The 23877-nt window shown below is 41.6% G+C and overlaps 1 protein-coding gene across 1 annotated transcript in view; it reads right to left on the bottom strand.

Annotated features, from left to right (window-relative positions):
• Positions 1–23877, bottom strand: part of WWOX (WW domain containing oxidoreductase) — a 933211-nt gene that overhangs the window by 689088 nt on the left and 220246 nt on the right. The window contains exon 6 of the mRNA XM_006754448.2: positions 14856–14944. Coding sequence (XP_006754511.1) covers positions 14856–14944 — 89 coding nt within the window. The remainder of the gene's footprint in view (positions 1–14855; positions 14945–23877) is intronic.

The following is a 23877-nucleotide window of genomic DNA, read 5'->3' as shown; positions in this document are numbered from 1 at the left end:
AAAAGCTAAGATTTCTCTTCTGATCTACCAGGAAGTGGTTTCTTTTCTCTGTGGCTGCAATGGCCTCAGATGATTTGAAAAGCAGCTGAGAAAAGCACTTCAATGATGAATAAACATAAATCTTGCATTTATAATAAACATTTCACTTTAATTAATAAATACAAGTTGTACAAATCATACTTTATATCCTTAATATCTTAATAGTATTGCCTAGTTTTTGAGGAAGGGATAAGAGTTACATGTAACTTTTATGGAGGGTGATTTGATTTTACAGATGATTAAAAGATATCCATATGCTTTGTCCCAGAAACTCCTCTTACAGGAATTGATCCTAAGAAAACAAGATCCAAAAAAAAGTAAGTGCAAAACATGATCATAGTATAATAAAAACCTAGCAGCCAAAAGTTCAAGGTAAGTTAAATAATTTTACCTCTTTGCAATGGATCACAGTAAAGTCCTTAACATTCAAATTAAAGAAGAATATTTAATAACATGAAAAAGTGCTCATGACATACTCAATATAAAGAAAAAAATATATGTGCTTAGATATAAAAGAATATACGTAACATAACCACTTCACACTGAGTAGTATAGTTATAATAAAAAAGGATGGCTATAACTTAAGTTTTTAAAAGGACAATAACAAGTGTTGACAAGGATGTGGAGAAACTGGGATCCCCATGTACTACTAGTGAGAATGTAAAATGGTGCCGCAGCTGTGAAAAAGAATGAAAGTTCCTCAAAAAGTTAGACATAAAGTTACTATATGATCCAGCAACTGACTCCTAGACACATACACAAGAGAAATGACTGTATCTACACAAAAACCTGTACATGAATGTTCATAGCAGCGCCATTCATAATAGCCAAGATGTATAAACAGCCCAGATGGTCATCAACTGTTAAGTGGGCAGAGAATAACCAGGACTTGAGACCTGCTGGATGGACTGTGCCCAGTGCCCCACACAGTACCACGTGAACATCACCTGGGGAGCTTTTTTCAAAGTCCGAATGCCCAGTGCACACCCCCAAAACACTCAAATCAACACTTCAGGGGGTAGCAGCCAGGCATCAGTGATGTATAAAATCCCCAGCTGATTCCACAACATGGACAAGTTGAGAAACACTGTCCTCAAGAGACAGTCTCTGGGGAGTCTGGAGAGCTGATATGGGAGACTGAGGAACTGCGGTCATTTTAGGAGGGAGACATTCTGCCAAGATCCGTTTCCCAAAGATGTATCATTTGTGGACTTACCCATTACTTGTACTTCTGAGACAAACAGAAGCATTTTTCTCCTCTTTGGTTTTGGTTATAAATTATTGCATTATGTCAGCTCAAACATCTTTTTTATTCTGAGCTGGTGAATAAGCTATAAGAGCAGGCTGACCTTAAAGGCAACCTGAAGAACGTCACTGCTAATTGAGAGGCTCTGTTTATATTTTCCTGAATGACAAGATACACAGTAGATTCTTACAAAATGAAGGAAAGAAGGGATTCATAGTATTAAAAACACAGTGCGGCAACAAGTAGTTCACCTAAAAATATATTCTTCTTTGGGGATTTTCAGCAGGCTCCCAAAGTATAATGCTGGTGATTTATTTCAAATGTATATTCAAGTTTTTAGGCTGACAAGAATTAGCTTCTCAACAATTTACTGGGGGAAAAAGATAGTTCCCATGTTATTAAAATGTGATTTCAGTGTGGTATAGGCACAAACTTCCCAACATGTCAATTATGTAAAAGTAGAACTCCAATGTGACAATGGGGGCGGTTAGATGGTACAAGGAGAAAAACCAAGCTGCATTCATGGGCCAAGTTGAGAAATATAATTCTGAACCACAGACACTGAAATATTTTTCCCAAGTCTTACATAAACCAGGATTTCTCTGAGAATTACCAAATATTAACCCTAGCATCATGGATTTGCTGCGCCAATGACTGTGTAGGTGGTCTCAGCGGAGGTCAAAGAATAGGCTTGGCAGAACTCAGAGGTGCCAGTCCCTCTCCAAGCCAAGCAATGGCAGGCTAGTATGTTCACACGGCCATGCCACAGCAAGGTAGCCCTGGCTCCTAGATGATAAATGTGTTCATAGATTCCTAGAAGACAAAATTTGTGTTATTTTCCCAAAATAACTACTGCACATTTTATTACTTTAAAATTTATTTTCCAAGATCTATAAACGTGTAACCTCCATGCTACCCAAAGAGGTACCAATTCAACAACTTTCAATGGCTGAGAGTTGACACCCTAAAAGAAAAGTTGTGGTCACCAAATGGAACTACATGTTTCTATTTTTGCCCTCCCTCCCATCCATCTACTCATCCAACCATCCATGCCCTTGCTTGAGGTTACTATAAGGCAGTAAATGTAATAATTGCAAAGGATAATACTAATGAAAATAACAATGATAAAAGCTAAAATTTACTGACTGTTTATTAGATATCAGGTACTACATTTTAAGAACATTATATGATTTAATCCTCTCAACCATGCCACAATGCGATCACTATCATCTCCCACTTTTACTGATGAAGAAACTGAGACTCAGAGAGATGAAGGCAGTTGCCAAGGTCATCATCTTAGTAAGCTATGGAACAGAGATTCAAAGCTAAGACAAAGATGAATTAGCCAAGGTTTCTGCTTCTCTGGGGCTCAGTCTAACAAAGAAAAATCGATATAGGCAAAAGCATCCCCAAAATATTCCAAGCATGATGACTGGGTATGTGATTGATGCTCCAAAGAGTGACCTGCCAATTCAACCACTGTGTAGCAGAAGTAAAAGAAGGAAACAAGCCGAACCGGTTTGGCTCAGTGGATAGAGCGTCGGCCTGCGGACTGAAGGGTCCCAGGTTCGATTCCGGTCAAGGGCATGTACCTGGGTTGCGCGCACTTGCCCAGTAGGGGATGTGCAGGAGGCAGCTGAGCGACTTCTCTCTCATCGATGTTTCTCTCTCATCGATGTTTCTAACTCTCTATCTCTATCTCTCTCCTTTCCTCTCTGTAAAAAATCAATAAAATATATTTAAAAAAAAAAAAAAAAGGAAACAAGGCAGGTTCTCTAGAGGCTGTGAGAAAAGCACCAAGTGAGTATGTGATGGAGAGGTCAGAGGGATGCGGCACAAGTCAGATTGGCAGACCCAGAGTCAGGAGGCAGAACTTGTAAGCAGCTCTTTGTGGGGCAGAGTCTGGAAGGACAGGTTTGGGAGAACATGGCTATAATGAAAGTGGATAAGGGGCCATCTCGCAGAGGCCTTGGTGGGCCACATCCGCAGTACAGCTTTTGCAAGTCCTCACTAAAGGGTTTTTCCACAGGACAGTCAGGCAGCAGAGCAATCACTCTGGCAGTACAGATGTGTACATAGTAAAATGACCCTCTGATCTACTCCTGTCTACCTGATCAGCATCATTATGAAGACAAGTAGGAACTAAGGGGAAATAAACACTGACATGTGGACTAAATGTATAAATATGACTGCAAACAAGAGTAAATAGCTGCCATTTCTGCTTAAACTGACTCCGTGGAGAGACACTGTTGAGATACCTGGTGGAAAACAGGCTGAGTACCTTAATTGAAGGGATGAGCCCCTCCCCTATTGGGTTGGTTTAACCTCTTTTATACATATTGCAGAAAAACAATTTCTTCTTGGTGATAGAAAATTGGCTGGAAGAAGCATCTCCTTCGACCTTGAAGTGACCTTAATAATTGTCCCAGTAGGCAGGGGTTGTCATCCATCCTATTAATGGGACAAATCTCCTTCCAAGGCAATGCATCCCACATGATGCACTTCCCAAATGAAACAGATCTTTCTGATTCTTCAAAATCTTTCTGCCTGAGTCCAGTGAGAGAGCATATTTCAGACTCAGTTCTAGCCTCACCACCAACTCGCTAGAATAACCTTGGTCATGGTCCTTAACCTCTTTAATCCCCAATTTCTTGATCTGTGAGATGTGGTTCATCATTGTATTAGGCTGAACCATAAGATACTACCACTCTTCAAGTCTTTTGTTCTACCCTCTGAGTTCTTATGAGGATAAAATGGGATGGCATATAAGTGCTTAACTGTGCATGATGCACAATAAATAGGTGATAAATTGTAATAATTATCATCATCATCATCATTATATGGTTCAAGTCCCAATTAGGACTACAGTGTCCTCATTATAAATAAACAATACCTAGTTGTGGTAGTTGACCTGCTTACACCAAACTCATCACAGAACACTGTTCTACTCAAACTCATCTCTTTGATCAGCCTCTAAGTATCAGCACTTTCTGCAGAGAATTAAAATTAACCATTGCACACAACAATGGTTATACGTTCTTATCTATCTTGACCAGATCTAACATAAACCATTTTCTAAGAAAAATCGCTCTTATTTCTCATAGTGAGAAAGGATGCTATTAAAATGAGTTACATTTCAAGGAATAGTGAGTTCTAGTCCAAGGATTAACAGACCACAATCACCAGATCAAATAAAATATCCAACTCACTTCCTGCTTTTAAATAAAATTTTATTAAAACACAGCCATGTCTACTCGTTTACACTTTAACAGAGGCTACTTTTGCCCTACGATGGTCTCATTCAACACTCAAAATGCACTCAATACTGACTGAATGGTTGCTACAGACCATCTGGCTCACAAAGACAACATATTTATATAGATATTTAAATAAATATTTGATTGTTTTCGAAAAACTTTGCTGACTTGTGCTATAGTCAACTGCTTTAAGAGATCTTTGTTGAATACCACAACAAAATTAATATTCTTTGCTAAAGCTTATGATATAACACCAGCACTGGTGGATTGACGAGTGTGGGAAGGAAGAGGCAACCACAGAGTAATTGTATTTACCCTTCAAAGCGGGGTTTCTATTCTTCCTGGAAGGGGCTTTTTTGTGTATCTTCAATTAACATACATTACTTTGATTTTATGAAACATGATAGTGATGACTGACCCTAGAATTCTGTTGGGAAATCAAAACTGTTTATTTTGCTAACATGGCTGTGGTTAATTCAAACACATTTTCATGTATTCCTTAGCAGTGATGACTTTTAATGATGGCAAAAGGCTCATGGAAAATTTTTTCTGACAAATTTAACTGCTAAGAGGCCCTTAATTAAATTAGCTTATTTTTTTCTTCTCTACCTAGCATATGTTTTTTAACATGGCCATCGTGAAAAGTTATGAAAATGTCCTTAAGTTTCATGACTACTATAAGAGAGAGATAAGGCACAGGAGAAATGAGATGACAAATGTTTAAAACCCATGTCTAGCCCAGATCCTGGTACTATTGTAAGCACTGGATAAATAATGAGAGGAAGGGAAACATTTAAAACTAAACAGAGGGGAGAAGAAGGCATGTGAAATACTTTGGTATACCAGAGTACGCAGCAAGTTCACTATTTTGAATATATCCCATGGTACCTCACTTATTCAAAGCAGGTTGCTCTTTTTTTTTATGAAGATGAATTTAATATATCTATGTATTTAAACATTATGTTAGGTATAATAATATGAGTGCAAATATAGGAAAAAGGATATAGACATATAGAAATACATTTTTCTATATTACACTAGAATTAAAGTTAGTATCTGTGGTAAATAAAATCTGGGGTAGATTCTCTTATATTAAGATGTATATGGTTAATACCCAGAGCAACTACTAGGAAAATAACAAAACAGTAAAAATAGCATTAAAATATTAAAATTTTGACCTGAAAAACTACTTAATATAAAAGGAGGTATTATCAGAAGCATGAAGGTATTAAAAAGACATGAGACATAAGAAAAACAAAAAGGAAAATGGCAGACATAAACCCAACTATCCTATATAATAAAAGAGAAACATGGTAATTAACCGTACCTCTGACACGCTTCCCACTGGCTAATCAGGGCGATATGCAAATTAACTGCCAACCAAGATGGCGACCAGCAGCCAGGCAGCTGAAGTGAACAGGAGGCTTGCTTGCTCCAGCGACAGAGGAAGCCAAGGTTACCCGCCTGCCGCCACCGGCCTCTGAGCTGCACTCTAAGCAACGATGTTGCAAATATAGAAGCTAAACAATCCCCAGAAACCTGCTTTCAGCCAGCCAGCCTCAGAGCTGTAGCTGAAACAGTGTTTCAATTATAGAATCCAAACAAACCCAGATCAGCAGCCAAGGTCTCATAGATGGAGCCGAGCCTCAGAGCTAAAGCCAGCTCTCAGTTCCAATGACAGCCATAGAAGGTAAATAAATCCCAGAATAAAAAAAGAAAAGAAAAAAAAAGGAGAGGTTGAAAGCTTTAGTAACCCGCCAGCCTGAAAACGGCCCTCAGCCACTCAACCAGACTGGCCAGGAACCCCAGTGGAGACCCCCACCCTGAAGGGGGTGTGACCAGCTGCAAACAGCCATCAGCCCCTCATCCAGGCTGGCCAGGCACCAAAGCAGGACCCCCACCCTGATCCGGGACACGCTTCAGGGCAAACCAGCTTGCCCCCACCTGTGTACTAGGCTTCTATCCTATATAGTAAAAGGGTAATATGCCTCCCAGCACCGGGATCAGCTGAGCAGCGAGGCCTCCCAGCACTGGGATCAGCGGGGCCACGAGGCCTCCTGGCCCCTGGAGCAGCGTGACAGGGGGCAGCGCTCAAACCCCCTGATCGCCCTGCAGCTCTGTGTGTGCTAGGGGGCGGGGCCACAACCTCCCTATCCACCCTGCTCTGTTCGTGACAGGGGGAGGCACCCCAAGCCCCTAAGCCGCCCTGATCTGTGCCTGATAGGGGGGAGATCCCCAATCCCCGGATCGGCCCTGCTCTGTGTGTGACGGGGTGGCGCCGCAACCTCCCCATTGACCCTGCCTTGAGTTGACAGTGGGCGGTGCCCCAACCCCCCAATCAGCCCTACCCTGAGCATGACTGGGGGTGGCATCACAACTTCCCGATCCGCCCTGCTCTCTGCATGACAGGGGGTGGCACCCCAACTCCCCAATCTGCCCTGCTCTGAGCCCGACCACGGGCTGCACCTAGGGATTGGACCTGCCCTCTGCCACCCGGGAGCAGGCCTAAGCCAGCAGGTCATTATCTCCCGAGGGGTCCCAGACTGTGAGAGGGCACAAGTGAGGCTGAGGGATACCACCCCCCCACCCGCCAGTTCACAAATTTTTGTACACCGGGCCTCTAGTCTATAATAATAAAAGCATAATATGCAAATTGACCGAACGACCTTCTGGACAACCATGCTATGACACACACTAGCATCAAGCCAGCCAAGGCGGATGAGATGTGATTGGTTGGGGGGCTCAACCTCACTCCACAATCGCCCACATAGGGAGGCCCAAAGAGGGCGGTACAGGCCAGCAACACTGTGTAGGGGGTACGGGGCCGGCCAGCAATCACCCTGCAGAGGGGAGCCCAGGCCAGCCAAGTGATCGCACCCCACACCTGTTGCCTGCAGCAGGAGGAGACTGGCGGCGGGGGAGGGGGCAGTGCCTCACAGATGGTAAGCAGTGGCAGCAGCAAGGGCAGGGCAAGCTGCTGGGAGCCAGGGGAAGGAAAGCCCAATAGGCCCTGATTGCCAGCCAGGCCTAGGGACTGTACCTGAGAGGTCCCAGATTGTGAGAGGGTGCAGGCCGGTCTGAGGGACACACCCCTGTGCACGAATTTCGTGCACCAGGCCTCTAGTAAAAATAATAACATTAAAATCAAATGGATTCAAAATTAAATCAAAAGACAGAGATTTTCAGCCTAAATCATTTCCGGACATACCCAAGTATATGCCATCTATAGGAGACACATTCTCTACATTTAAATGTACATTTAGATTAAAATTATCAGATTGGGAAAATATATCATTCAAATAGCAACCATTGAAAGCAGGTTGCTCTTAAGGCAACTTTGGAAAAGCTACTTAAAGCCAGGTGAAACAGATGTGATAATGGCAAAGAAAACAGAGTCTAGCTATTTACTCTAAAAGAAAACTGAAATATCCCTCAAGTCCATGGCTTTACTAACAATGAAGAGCGGGAATACTCAGTAATCAGTACTCTGTGGTCCTCAGTGGAATTTCACTATAGTAACAACCTTTTATGCTTGATCTTGTCATGCTTATTTGCTGTGGGCAAAGTGAAGCTGAATTCCTCTCTTCTCTTGATGGCCAGGAATCCCAAAGCTCATTCTTAGGCCCAATTTTTAATGAATGTGAAAGACCTTATGAGACAGACTCTCTTCCTCTATGATCACATCTTACTAGTCTATTTTTATTCCCCTTTCCTGTTTGAGTCAATTCCTTGTTTCTATTTTATCTATATGTATTATTTAAAATTTTAGAATTGCTCAGCTGGCATGGCTCAGTGGTTGAGCACTAACCTATGAACCAGGAGGTCACAATTTGATTCCCAGTCACAGTTTGATGCCTGGGTTGCAGGCTCAATCCCCTGTATGGGGCACACAGGAGGAAGCTGATCAATGATTCTCTTCCATCATTCATGTTTCTATCTCCCTTTCCCTTCCTCTTTGAAATCGAGAGAAATACATTTAAAAAAAATTAGATGATAAACAAATATATTTTTAAAAATCAAGATGATAAAAAATACATGTTAGTAACAGTCAATGGCACAGTGCACTGAGCTGTATTGGGTTATTTCATTCATTATGGCTATTCTCCTCAACAACTTTAACAGGCATATGTGATCCTCTACTTTATATACATCTGGCAAGTGAGGCCCAGAGATGCTAAGACATTCCCCAAGGCCACAAAGCTAGTAAGTAGTAGAGCTAGGATTTAAATCCAAGTTCACTTGATCCCAAAACTCTGTATTCTTTCCACTACACCAGCAGTTGGCACACTGTGACTCTTGCCAAATCCAGACCATCACCTGTTTTGATAAATAAAGTTTTAATGGAACACAGTCATATTCACCCATTTAAATATTGTCCATGTATTTTTCATGCTACAAGCCAGAGCTAACTGCAACGGAGATCTTATGGCATGAAAAGTCTCAAGTATTTATTCTCTAGCCCTTTATACAAAAGTGTGCTTACCCCTGTACTATACCGCATTACTTAAAGTTAGTATTTCTGTTTATTAAGGAATGACAGTATATTTTAGAAAGAGTTCTAAAGAATTATATAAAAGCAAATGATGCTGAAAGTTAATTTTCAGATTAAAAATTTACTTCTGAGGGAAGCATTCTTTCCTGATGTTTGTAAATATATTAAATGTTTCATAATATAATTTTTTAATACCCTAAGATGGAAAATGTATGGGATGGCAGAAAACTAACTTACAGACTTTTAATTTTTTTCCTTAAAGAGTCATAATTAAGATAAAGATTTAGAAAGTTCATTACAACTAAAACCTGACTCTTTGTTTTTATTTATTTTAGTTTTCATACAGTGTAGAAAAGCAAAGCAACATGATCCTCTGTTAGGCAAACCAGAAATGGATTTCTCATGTTGAGCAAAGAGTAATGCAGATATGTTAGCTAAAACATTATTCTTAAAGTTAAGCTGAGGAGAGAAAGAAAGATTAAGCCATAATTTACACAATGGTCTTCGGGGTAATTTATCCCTCAAAATTTGGAATTTATTTATAATTTATAGCCCACCCACTTCCATAGAAGAATTTGAGACAGCAAAATTTGGAATAGGAATCCAAGAATATTATATCTGGGATTAGTACATGCACGTTCTGAAAGTAATTTAGTAAAAAGTGAAAATAAATAACTTTGTTAAAGATTTTTCTCCTTCAAATATTTAAAAAGTAAAGGTGGAGTAGAAAACTTTTAATCTTTCCTTTTAAACATTACTATCCTATATAATTTCTTTAAAATTAAGGAAGCCTAATTTATTTAAATTATACTTTAGACAGAAAGAAGAGAAAATAGAAATCCATGATCAACAGTGAAGTTCTAGAAATCTTCAGGACTGCATGTATTATGTTAATATGAACTTACTATCAATTTCAGTTAATTTCCATCATGAACCAAAGACCTTGGTCAGAATTAAGAGTTGACTGGTTACTGGGTTGCAAGCAATTGGATTTGCTATACATTACATGCCACCACCAACTTTTAAAATTCCAGGATTGGAACCCTGGTATTCATTATTTCAGGAATATATGGAAGTCAAACTATAAAACATGTGAAAAAGAAAATATTTATGGAGTTCCCAGGTCTCGGAGCTGTTGAGCTCTTCCAGACCCTATTCAAAATGGGTGCTTCTCAATAAAGTAGGCATAGGACTAGGGGTGAAAATGTGCAAAATCGCCACAAACAACATGTTACTATTCCAGAACCATCACAGAAAATCCCAACATGTGGTCCGAATGATCTGTAAGGGTCCCAGTCCTCATGCTCTGATGGATGCCTCCGCTGCCAGGCAGTATGGAGTCTGGCTACACTCCAGGATTGCAGTTGAAACAAAAATATCCCTCAAAACTCAGTTTGGTTGAGATTTACCACAGCCTTTGGTTTGGAACTTTCCAGTAATGCCCAAAATAATTCGACCTGAGACACACTGGCTGACCACCACCATCACTAACGCCTGGGAGAACTGTCTGGAAGCAGGCTGAGGCTTCCTGGGCTGACCACCCAGAAAAGTGAGGGGAGAATAACACAATAAGTGAATGAAAATAGCGTGGGCAGACCAGGAGAGAATGGCCAGAAGAAGGGGTTGATAAAGGTGTGCTGAGCCTTGAGAAAACTGGCTTTATCAACCAGGTATATGTGCCCTCTTGATGGAAGACTTCACCATCTATGAGCTATGCTTGCCAGAAAAGTAAACAGGAATTTGTTCAAGCCTCTAGACTTAGCTACCATGTCACAAGAAACATAGTTGACACCAGAACATGTTAAATGACACCCCAGGTATGCAGTCACTAATGTACAGATTACAGAAAACTCTACAGGACAACCTGAGCCCTTCAACAAATAGGGTAGGGCAGAAGTAGGTTTATAGTTGTGAGTACCTGAAATATTTGAATTAGTATTTATTAATTATTATATTATTTTCCATATGCACAACTGTAAAAATGCTTTTGTCCCACCTTGTATGTTGCATTAGTTTAAGAAAAATAATTGAGGGAAAAACTATTTATTAAAATGCATTGACCTTGTCCAGCAGGTGTGGCTCAGTAATTGAGCATCAACCTATGAACCAGGAGGTCACGTTGTGATTCCCAGTCAGGGCATATGCCTGGATTGCTGGCTTGACCCCCAGAAGGGGCATGCAGGAGGCAGCCAATAGATGATGAAACATTTCATTGATATTTCTATCTCTCTATTCCTCTCCCTTTCTCTCTGAAATCAATAAAATGTATTTTTAAAAATGCATTGACCTGATTATTCGAATACTGACTTAAACAAGCTGGAAGAGGAAGAGAGAATAGAAATATTTATTGTTTTAAGTGGTTTTAGACTACTAAATTACAAAGTAACATATTACTCAGAAATACATACCAATACAGAAATCCACCCTGAAAACTATGACTGGAGTCTGAGAATTAACAAAAACAGGAGTCTCTCTGAGTTCAGACTTGGATTCAAATTTTGGAACCCACAACTTGCTAACCTGGGGAAAGCCATTTAGACTCTTTCTGAAAAGCTGGGACCTTCAAGTTGTAAAATAGAGATAAAAATGACTAATGCCCAGGGTTACTGTAAGAATTTAAAGACAAATGTGCTTAGCACATTGCCTTGCACAAAATAAAGGAAAAGTGATTTTTGCATCATCACATTAGCAGTGCTCATTTTGAAGTGGCTTCACTCCCACCCCCAACACAGAAGATGATTTCCCAGAATAGGCCAGTCTGCATTTCCTCCTACTAGAAGGCAGATGAAGGGTGGCTCCAGAGTACAGTGAGCCAAGTCTTGTACCACGGTCTCCATGCACATCTGTTTCCACCTTTTTCAGTCTCAGGGCCTCAGTCTACACAAGATGCTGCATGTTGCAGTGCTGGAATGTGAACCAGGGAAGGCACACAGGAAAGGGGAGCCTGAAAAACTTCCGGGGTGTTTATAGACAGGCTTGAAAATGGGATATGGAATGGGGGCATCCACATGAAATTTAAATGTAACGGTGTTTCCTCTCCTCAGTTCCCCAACACAGAAAGAGGTTGGCTCTGAACTGGCAGCCTTACTTTCATTTGTCATTATACTTTACACACATGGAAATTTTAATGTATAAAGATGGGAGGTGATTATAAGAATAGAGCTACACATGTTTTTTTGGCAGCCCAGTCACCAGCACTTAAGTTCACTTCTGACAGTTCTCAGTATCTAAAGACCTGTAAGCGCTGAACTGCCGCCTGCCTATCCAGGAGAGATTTCACTGGCAGGATTTCAAACGTTGAAATCACTCGCTTTTTTTTTTATGCATATTTTCCCCACCACAATATTTCTCTAAAACATGTAAAACACTGTACTCTCGAGAGACATCAAAAAAGAGGTTTGTGGTACAGGGTTTGCTAAAAGGAAAATCACCCTTGTTTCTGAACCCAGAAATATACAAATTCAAAGTCATTTGCTAAAATCTAAGATTAGGGCAAAATGGGTGATAGCTTTCTCTAAGAAGTTGGGGCTTGGTGATTACAAAAAGCAGTTGAATGTGATGATTTTTGAATTACTTAATGGTTAAAAACTAATGGTCCTGTTAAGGCTTGGAACACAGTGATTTTATGTAACAGTTGGCTCTCTCCAGCAGAACCGCCTGCTCACAATGCGGTCTGACACAGAATGGGAGGACGTGAGGAGAGGCAGTACATCTAAGCTCTTGCTGGAGCAGTGTGGTGTCAGGAGCGGGCAAAAAAGTCAGAGCTTGATAAAAACCCTACATTTGCTGCCAACCTGCCAAGTGAGCCTGTGAAAGTCACTCACTTTCTCTGATCTTGGTTTCACCCCATGTAAAATAAGGGACAGTTCGGCATGGAGGGGAAGCAGGAGTAAGGAACCCCACGGGATCAGAGCCCCTCTGCTTCCCAGCCAGCTGCCTTCAAATAACTGACCTACTCTTTTGGTCTCCCATTCTGCATCTGTATAATAGAGATACCACACATCACCTACCACAAAGGGTTGCTTTGAGAATTAAACCAGAAAATGTATGCAAAAGGTTCTTAAGTGTGAGGCCCATAATAACCACTCATAAATGAGCTGCTACTGCTGCTATTGTGATTACTCTTATTATTACCTTTTGCAACAAAACACTGCTTCCTGACAACTGAGATTCTGGCTTGCTTCAGCATAACTTGGCTTCCAATGGTCACCCCTCTCTTCCCAAAACCAGGAAAAGTGCCTGAGGCTTTAGAGACACTTACTACATGTATGTTAAGTGAATGAACACGTAAATAAATAAATGAAAAGGTGTAAGTGAGCAAAGTAGCTTTTACTTAAAAGCTACTGGTGTCCTGGCCAGTTATGCTCAGTGGTGAGAGCACTGGCCTGTGGACCAAAGGGTTGTGGGTTTGATTCCTGGTCAGCCTCTCTCGCCTCCACTCTCTGTTCGAAAGGGAAAAAAAATCAATAGAAAAAATATCCTTTGGTGAATATTAAAAACTACTGCTGCACCCAAACTTGAGGCTCCTTGAGAGCTCTGCGCAGGGCCAGCGCTAATATTGCCAAACACTACAGAGAGCACACATGGTAGGGCTCACCCAGGCCTGCTGGCAAACTAGGGTTATTTTCCAAGTATTCCTGTGAGTGTGCAGCCTGCACTTAGGGGACGGTGCAAGTCTCATTGAGGACTCTAACTCAGTCCTTCAACCTCCAGGACTCAGGCCACTTGCCTGATCCAGAAATGGATTCAGAGAACAGACTCCTTAACCATCTAAAATTGCTGAGTGGGAAATTGAGGGAAACATGAGAAGAATTGGATAGTGGACAGCACTGAGGGGTCAGATCTACATAGTGCCATATAAATATTTGGTTTAGGATACCTCCCCTTACACCCATCGTTCATGATCCTAATAGTCTAATGCAAAGATAGCTTGTCATGCAACAGTTCTCCAAATTCAGTCAAGAAAACTGGTGCCACCTTTGGAACTGTCTTATCCTTGGCACCTCTACTAATATTAACTTAATCCTCATGTTTAATAATTCAACCCACTGAAAGTTACTTCTTAATGAAACTCAAACCCCTATGGTAAATAAGAAGCCAGGATTGCCTGTCCTAAAAATTGTGAGAGAACCACAAAAATAAACACTTGGACACAAAATATTACCATTAAAATGGAGGTACCCACCACTGCTTGCCTCAGCATTGGATCTGAGGCCTGATCTCTCTCTGTCTGAAAGAGAGGTTAACATGCAATGGTATAAAATGTGTCAGCCTCTGGCCAAGGCTTCCTCCTTCAGGCATTCTGAAAGACTAAAAAAGAATGAAAAAAGGAGTAAGTTTTTCATGATGGGAGTCCATGTTTTTGGAGCCACATTCACACACCACCGTAAAATCATGGCAGGTTTGAAAGACAGTGGAACCTCCTTCTCATGCTCTGATCCCCAGCTCCCTTGCCGTACTGGATAGCTGGGGTGTCCTCTTGCCGAGTGCAATGAAAATGTTCTTTCCCTTGACTTGGACACAACAGAAATGTCCGTAAACAGGATGTACCTTGTGATCATGTGGCTTTTATTAGCCACTTTTACTAGTGCTTTAATTGTGTCTTTTCTGTTTATCTGTGAGGCTGTTAATAGATGGGTGACACATATCACAACGAGAGTCGGGAAAATATGGTGCATCTTAACCGGGCCAATATAAATGAGCCTCCAGCTTGGACGCCAAGACAACACCACAGCCTTGCGTTCTCCCAGTTATGTTCATCTGATAAAGACATTACAATAGTAAGATATTATGATCTATAACCCTCCACTAGAACACTTACACATTCTTGGCCTTGAACGCTTGAGCAAAATGCTGCACGCTACGGAGCAGAGCAAGGTCCAGGGTCATTGCTTCTACCTTGGCTTTATGCTGGAATGAGAGAAAATAAAAAGAAATGATAAATAACAGCAAGTTTAGTTCATGGTATCAAGTTACAGTAAATGTGTTATGGAACATGTCGGAATTCCCCTGTTTAATATTAGACGCCCAGAGAGAATATAAATCATCAAAATGAATGGGAGAACCAGGCTTTTACTGCCAAGTTTAGGGAGGATGTGAGGCCGGGCCTCTGCTGAAACTACAGGCTGGGGGTTGTGCTGCTTCACGCAGCGCACAGGAGAGGCGCCTAAGGGTCTTCAGGCTCCCGTATCGCCTCTCAATCTGCATCCTAAAAAACTGGAGTGATAGGAACACCAGGACACAGCTGGCTGGGGCAAGAATTCAGCCGACAACATTTTAATCTCAAAAGCTGCCATGCAGGTTCTGGAATTACTCCGCCAAGACTGTATCAAAAATTAAAGACAATATAGCCCTAGCTGATTTGGTTCAGTAGATAGAGGAACAAACCACAGACTGAAAGATCCCAGGTTCTATTCTCGTCAAGGGCATGTACCTCAATTGCAGGCTCAATCCCCGGTCTGGTCAAGGCACATGTGGGCGATTTGTCTCCCACACATCCATGTTTCTCTCTCTCTCTGTTTCTCCCTCTCCCTTCCACTCAATGGAAATACATCCTCAGGTGAGGATTAATAACAACAAAAATTAAAGACAATTTATTTATAATAAGTACAAAAGCAGGCAAAAGTCATTTATACAGAAGGATCATGACTGACTCAGATCTCCGGGGATTAGTAACCCAGAAAACTCTACAGACGGGGCATATATGGATTATCATAATGATGCTCATAATGGCTACTGTCTATTCAGAGCCTCCCATGGGCTGAGCATTTACATGCACCATGTAGTTTCACCCTCACAACTGAGCAATGGGCTATATTTTCCACTTTTCAATGTGGCATCTTATAAGAGATCACAGAGGTAAGAAGTGCAGGTAGCAAGCATAACGTCAAGCCAATCTGACACAAAAGCCAAAGTTCCCTCCTGGAAAGGAACTCGAAGGGCTGGAGCAGTCAGGCTTTGAAGCATCACATTCCACTGGACGGCTCCAGCACAATTCTGGAAAGATCAGGGTTGCCTCTCAGACTTGCCTTGTGTGAAAGGCACTCCCAATTTTTAGTTTGGCTGGACTTCAGGGTGTGAGATTCAATACTATCAGTTCTTAGACCTACCTCCTCCAAAGATAGGATGCCAGGCCACCTGCCTATTCAGGTAAAAGAGCCCCCATAAAACAAATGGTTGACTTGGGAATTCTTGTCTAGACGGTGAGGCTACAGGAAGACTAAGGAGAAAAACAGGACACCTCTAAGGCTAGGAAAGGTGAATGCAAACAGCACTGCTAAGAACATCCTCCAACCGAGCTGTCCTATTCCGGGATGGATACAGACCATGCTGGGATGCTTGGTGGATATGGGGCAGTTTATCTTGGCTGCCAAGGTCCTGGGCTCTCACCCAGCTCCCAAGCTTTGAATAATAAACATCAGGCAGAGACAGCTGAGGAGCAGCCTGCCTTGAGGCCAGGTAACATTTCTGAGACTCAATTTCCTCATTTGTAAAAGGTGACTATTAATGACCTATTCACAGAATTGTGAGGATAAGTATAAAGCACCCGCCATCCTGTCTGGAAGAGAGGAGGTATTTGGTAAATTTAACTAGAGAGAGATAAAACATCTACTGTGCCCAATTCTTCTCCTGGTGCCAGCCTGCAATAAATGGTGCTTTGGGTAGACTGCCATGCAGCATGGTATTAAGGATATGCAAGGGTCTACCCTGAGGAGCATGGCAGACTAGATGTCTGTTATATCCTGGGGGACCCAGGCCATGTCTAATCACAGAGCCCAGTTCTAGGCAAAACGGGCAGAGAGTGATTCTATGACTTCCCCAAACCTAACAGCATATCAGTGGCAAAGGGCTGGCCAGTATAGATTTACATTCATTATGCAGTAGCAGATGCACAAACGTGCAGGTTTCAAAAGGAGGAGAAGCATTTAACTTGGCTTAGGAAATGGGAAAAGTGGAAACACAGTATTTGTTAGGGTTTCCTAAGATCGGGGACGTTCAAGCCGGAGGATCCACAGTGAGGCAAGGCTGCGCATCTCTGTCTAGAGAGCAGGAAATTGCCACCAGGAGAAGTGAATGGACTTGAGTGAGGCTGCACCCGGCGTAGACAGCTTAGACTTCCAGATGAGGATCGAACCCTGTACGCTTTCTGTCTGAACAGCCAGTACCTATCTGGTGGTTAAAATCAGGGAGTAAAGTCTGCCAAAGGCTAGCTTACTCCCCCGAGTATTCCTGTGCCTCAAAAATGTTCATCCACCTGCTCTGACCTTCAGAGTTAGCAATAAAGTGTCCTTTCCCCTCATCCTCATCCCTGGGCCCAGCCTCACTCACTCGGAGCCTGACTCTCAGGACCATGCACAGGATCTGACAGAACTCCAACTGCACCTAAGAGGGGAGTCAGGTGTTTATTCTGCTGGGGAAAGAGGGGTAAACACTACTCCTCTCAGCCAAACCCCAATAAAAACCCCAGGAGACATTATAAAAATACATGTACATATTTCTGCATTAAATAGGGAAAACATTCCCAGAAGATGATTCCAAAGCAATTTTCCAAGGATAATGATGGCATGGCCAAGGGGGCCTTCACATGCTTCTGTGTGTGTAACTTACAGTTGGCAAGTTGTCTGTTGGTCCTCCCCTTTCACTTTAAAATAATGCACAGAGCTGCCACTACTAATAAGAACAAAATCAGAACGTACACCTCTAGGGGGAACAAGGGGTCACAAACCATCAAGCAGTTCAACAGACTAATCCACAGGCTGTGGGTTACTAGGCTCCTGGGGACAGTGATTCAAGTCTGCACACTATTACTCAGGTAATTCTCCTGCCCTCCGTATCAGGTTTCTGTTTCGACTACCGACCCTGAGAAATGTAGTAAAACTGTGTGCGATACAGTGAATCCAGTGGAAAAACAAAACAAAACACAGCTTTTAGGATGAGGGAAGAGGGTGTTTATGTGTGTGTATTGAGAGATTTGCTTTTCTGACTACCTAAGAACTTTAGCAACTTTATAAAAGTGTTTATCATGAGACATGCTCTAAATGAAAATGCAGGGGCTGGTGGGTCCCATTTTTGAGGGATAACCTGTGGACTGTGAGGTGAAGGCAAGAGTTTCGATTTGCCAGTGTAAGCTTTTCTGCCATGTCTGGCCTTGAATCTGGGGCTGACCACAATTCACTTTCATGGTTTAGCTCATGAACTTTTGTTGCTGCTGTCAACTCTGGTTTGGAACCAATTATAGACTCTCAAGAAGTAGTACTTATAGTGCCCACTCCCATCATCCCCAACGGTGACATCTCAGCCATGATCAGAACCACTACATTGACACTGGCAGAGTGGAATTTATTAGACATCAGACACTACTAAAATATCACCAGTTTTCAGATGCACTTAATTTCTTTATTTGTAATGCCTTTGTGTATAATTCTGTGACATCTGACCACACATATAAATTCATGTTACCTTCACCAGATTCGAGATACAGAAATGTTCCATCACCACAAAGGAACCAGGGACCTTTTTATTAAGAGGTGCTAGAATTAGCACATGCCATCCAGCCTTGTTTGGCCAGATCTGCTCTCTGTATTGGCTAAACAAAGTCCCAGCTTAAAACCCTTTTGTAGCTCCGAATGGCCAACAAGATATGGTCCAGATTCCTCAGTTTGGTTCACACAGAGTCTCTGTGTCAGTCAGCACAGGATTCCATATATCACACCACACACACACACACACACACACACACACACACACACACCAAACCTCCAAGGATTATTACTCGCTCATGTTTCATATCCATCCCAGGGTGGTGGGGCCATGTTCATCATGGGCCATGTTCATCATGGGAGCATGTTCAGGGGCCATGTTCATCGTGGGCCATGTTCATCATAGCAGCCAGGGCTCAGGCAGATGAAGCCTCTATCTCTATAACATTAGCAACTTCCACAGTGGGGAAAGGAGTCTGGCAATTGCACAGGGTTCCCCATGGCTTCCACCCAGCAGTGACAGAGGCTGCTTCTGTTCATATTTCATTGGCAAAGCAACCATGTAACTGCACTGTTTGAGAAGGTACAACCCTCCAAGAGCCCAGGAAGAGGTGTATAATGGGGACATATAATGGAGAATGGTAAAGACTATCACATGACTTAGCCCTGTCTACCTCTCCAGGCTTTTTTCAGGTCTCTGCCAACTTCACACTTTCATTAGTTATAGAAAAATTTTAAAAGGCTGAAAAAATATGAACAAAATAAATGCACATACAATCTCTCTACCCTAAAATAAACTGTTATCCTTCCACGTGTCGGTCTCTCCTTCCTTTCCTATCTATCTGTCTGCCTGTGTCTCTAGAGATCTATCCAACCATTCACTTAGCTTTAACAGAAACAACTTCATACTAAGAATATACTCTCTCATCGATGTTTCTAACTCTCTATCTCTCTCCCTTCCTCTCTGTGAAAAATCAATAAAATATATTTTTTAAAAAAAGAATATTGAATCTTAAATGGTATAAAATGCCTCTCTCAACCCTTCCTTAAAGCCTTACTTTTTTTGTATAGTCACACCAGTACACCAGCTTATCATCTCAGGCAAAACAAGAATGTAAATTTATTTTAAATTATGTATACAGATGCTAGTACCCATCATTTTAAAATAGAATGGCACAGGTGGCACCTCACACATGAAATATCAAGCAACTTCTAAGTAGCTGAGATGCCCAACTGCTCCTGACACTCCAGGCTCAACCAGAAAGACTGAGTAAGTAAGCAACCCACCCACTCTTCTTCCATTTGCCTGGGACCAGGGATACTCGCTGGTGGCATGGTTCACAGACACCCTCTGTAGACCAAGACTGCCTGGTCTATTCTTTGTAAACCTGTCTTGAGTGACTGCAAAGTCTGTATGTGCAGAATCCTTCGACTGCTTGCTATTGTTATACAACAGTGATCTCTCATGCCATGTTATGACTATGAATTAGCCAAGTGTGACTCAGATGTGATATAGCCTGAAACCAAAGGAACCATATGGGGATTGTTTGGTATTTAAATGAAGAAATAGGAGGAGGTTGTCATCTGCAGCAGGATGGCAGAGCCGGGTTGTGGTTCCAGCTCAGGACCACGATACAGGCAGGGAGCCTTCAGGGACACGACCTCAATGCTCGGGGCCTCGGCTGCCTTACTTGAAAATGGGCATTTGTCTTTCATGGTTAAGAGTAAAGATTAGACATGATGTATATAAGGTATGGGACACATAAATAAAAACTTATCATTATTAGTTGGAAGGCCACTGCTAAAAAGGAATGACCATTGTTTTTCCATAAATAAGTACATTAGTAATTGCTGTTTCCTTTCTTTATTTCATAAACTATTATCAGTAGCTCAGAGAAAGTCTGACTAGAAACTCTGGAAGGAGGAAGACAAGTCACACCAGAGCAGAAGGAAGAAGGCTCAGAGAATCTCCCTGAGGCCACAGTTCCCCAGGTCCCACCTCTGTGAATGTTCTGGACTTAAAAGGGGTTTGTTAGGCCATGGACTCGGTGGGACCACCTGGGTCTGAACTCCAGTCCCAGTACGTACCAGCTGGCCAGTTACTTCCCAATCTTGTGCATTCAGTTTTCTCTTCTGTGAAATGGAAATAATAATGGCACCTGCCATATTAGGAAATGAGGTAATATATATGTAAGTCACTTGGAGCAGTGCCTGATGGCTGATGAGTGGTCTGTAATTGTTATCAATGAAAAGCATTACTGTGATTGTTTTGTTATTGTTTTTAACACTATCATCACTGTAATCATCACCGTCATCATATGCACCAAATTGCTTCACTCCTCATGGACAGGGCTGAGTGGGCATAACTGGTAGCAACAGCCATCTCAGAATACTGGCCAGGAGTTCTTGCCCCACGGCACCTTCTATCCCCACAGCAGCGCTATGGGGCCATTTATTAACCACCCAGTTCACAAATAGAGAAAGTAAAGTTCAGAAAACTACTGCACAACTTCACCCAGACAGTAACTGGCAGAGCCACAGTTCACACTGAACTATGTTTTAATCATGATTCCAAATTCCATGATATCCACGTGGCCTGCCTGTCCTCTTAGCCGTCAACCCTTTTTGCCACTCAGGCAAGGCCAACCCCAGGAAACCCACCGGATCTGGAACTGCCTCATGTAGAGGCAGCATGCTGTCCTGCTCTTGGTCAACAATAAGAGAGACAACATTTATAAGGATGAATTTGTTCATTCATTAATTCATTCGTTCAGTAACACTGCCTCTAAAGGTAAATGCATATTCCAAGAATTCTAACGCTTTTACTCCTTTTCTTTTTTGCCCCACCACTACAACATGTAAAAGAGACTATCTCACATTCATAATGTGCTTACCAGCAACAAAAGAAGGATGGAGAAACCCAGATGCGATGAAGGGACATAGGGAGCCCAGCCTTCAGTACACCAAGAGGAGGGTCTCCTTCAGCTATGGGGACATGCCATATGCAAACATTAGCCAGTGTGTAATCTCACTTAAAAGTGCTGATCTATGCCGATTGGATGAGTATCTGCCCGTCTCTTACAATTATAGAAGAGTTCATTTCTGGGCTTCTTTAAAAAAAAATCTCATTTACATGTATTTATTATTATTTAAAGGTGAAAAAAATAATACCTATGATATAGCTTTAATAGAAAAAACTTCATGCTAAGTATTTTTGAATCTTAAAATGGTATAAAATGCCTCTCTCAACCCTTCCTTAAAGCCTTACTTTTTTTGTATAGTCACACCAGTACACCAGCTTATCATCTCAGGCAAAACAGGCATTTACTTTTTAGTTAAGAGTCATATGAAATATCTTTTAAAGTATATCAGTCCCCACTTTGAGAAAACAGAGGCTGAGTGCAGCCAGTAAGACAGATCCAGCTCTCTATAACCAGATGGGGCCCATTCCAAAGCTTGTGTCTTTGCTGAAATACCACCCTATGCTGTATACTTGTATATCCTTGTTGTTATATTCTTCAACATGTAACACCAAGAAGCTATAAAGAAATGAACATCGCCTTTATATTCTTATTTGTGTCTATTTTATATCCTATTATTTTATACATTTGAAATTTATAAGAGAAGGCTATTGCTGAAAGAGAAAATGTAATGAAGGCAATAATCTACATTCAGAGCTTATTGCTAATGGCATCTTGCAAATTCCAATCCAATGGGCCTTAATTGCATTATGCTGATGTCTCTCAGCCTCCCACTTTACACACGTGCAGTCCTGATTTTATGTTCGGAAACGTTAAATAGAAGTTGTCACATTTACAACAGCGAGAGACACTGGTGCTGAGCACATTGTTGACATGACATTATTCACTGAACGATGATACAGACCTACCTAAACTGGTTTAATAATTCATCAATATCCTATGTGGGATTTCATAGCGCTCGTCTCTCCAGTGTTATATAAGTAATGCTAATGGTGGCAGTGGAGGGCCACATCCTCACTGGGAAATACAGGAGGAAATAAACACTGGCATCCACTTTCAGCTCCAGTACCTCCAGTGGAAAGACCCGTACCAGCGTTGTGAGCAAGTCTGAGGGAAGTTTGCCCAACCTCAGCCTAACCTGCAGATGAAAAGGGTGCCTGTTTTGATAGGGCACCCCAGGAAGAGAAGACCCTGAGAGTCTCTTACAGCTCTGTACGTGTGCACCAGTCTGTACCACTGTGCCCTTAACAAGAAAAAGCTCTTACAGAAGATGCCACATTTCAAAATAGGAAACGGCACCAAAAATGATCCTTGGCGAAGCCCTGGATTTTTCTTAGAGCCTTGACCTGACCTTCAGATCAACCATCAAGCACCAACCTTCATGCTTGAGCCCCCACAAGTGCCCTCAACACTATCCTCCGCACTACCAAAATACACATATATCCCTAATAAGGAGATCATGACAACTCTTTCTTCATTATACACAGGTCAAAATTTTTGCCTTGTGTTGCTGGAATTCAATTTATAAAATAAACGGTATCAATATCTACAGGTAATTGTGAGGCTGATTCGAGGAGAAACTGCACTGGATAACAGCTTATTTAATTTGGTCTATGAGCTAGGTGCCACGCAAAGCAAAACTATTAAAAATGCTTAGGCAATAATTGGCAATATTTTGCACTCTGGATAAAAAATGCTTATCTTGCCAGAAACTAACAAGAGAGCGAAAATATTCTAAAACCTTCCACTCTCCCTCTATGCAATGTATTCACTTTGCAGCTTAAAAACAGTTTAAGGCGAGACGGCGAGAGCCACGGGAGTTTGGCAGCCAACATGATTGTGCATCTTGGCCTTGCTATTGAAGAAAGAGCCCTTTTTTTCAGAGCAAATTTTTCATTCTAATGTAAGTGATGATTTACGTTAACTATAGGTAAAGCATGGTTACATTTTGTTGAAGGATTGCAGGCAAGTAAAGAGTAGTACAATAAGTTGAAGCGTAAAAGCTTTCTCTGTCATAATATTTATTATAATGGCATATAAAATAGCTGAAATAAATAATAGATGACTAAAGGTAAATTCATATGATAAAGAATCCTTCAGCAGACACCATTACTTTGACTGCTCTAGTTTTATACACAGTTGAAGACTCTTAATAAACAGGCCCCTATATCTTATATAAGTACTGGAAACATCAAAGATGTGCTTCAAAGACACCATAATGGACATCAGCTAATTTACTGTATAATTATATTCTCAACAGGAACAGTCTATAGATTTTGAATATTTAATAGCTGTGTTCTTAATGAAACTTGTTAAGCAATGGAACCTCCTACGCTAGGGAAGCCACTGATAAAAGAAAAATCAGTGCCCCCCCTAGAAACAG

Source organism: Myotis davidii, unplaced genomic scaffold, assembly GCF_000327345.1.
Source record: "Myotis davidii unplaced genomic scaffold, ASM32734v1 scaffold391, whole genome shotgun sequence".
NCBI lineage: Eukaryota > Metazoa > Chordata > Mammalia > Chiroptera > Vespertilionidae > Myotis > Myotis davidii.
Note: the sequence above shows the minus strand (reverse complement) of the source record. Positions and strands in the feature narration are given on the sequence as shown.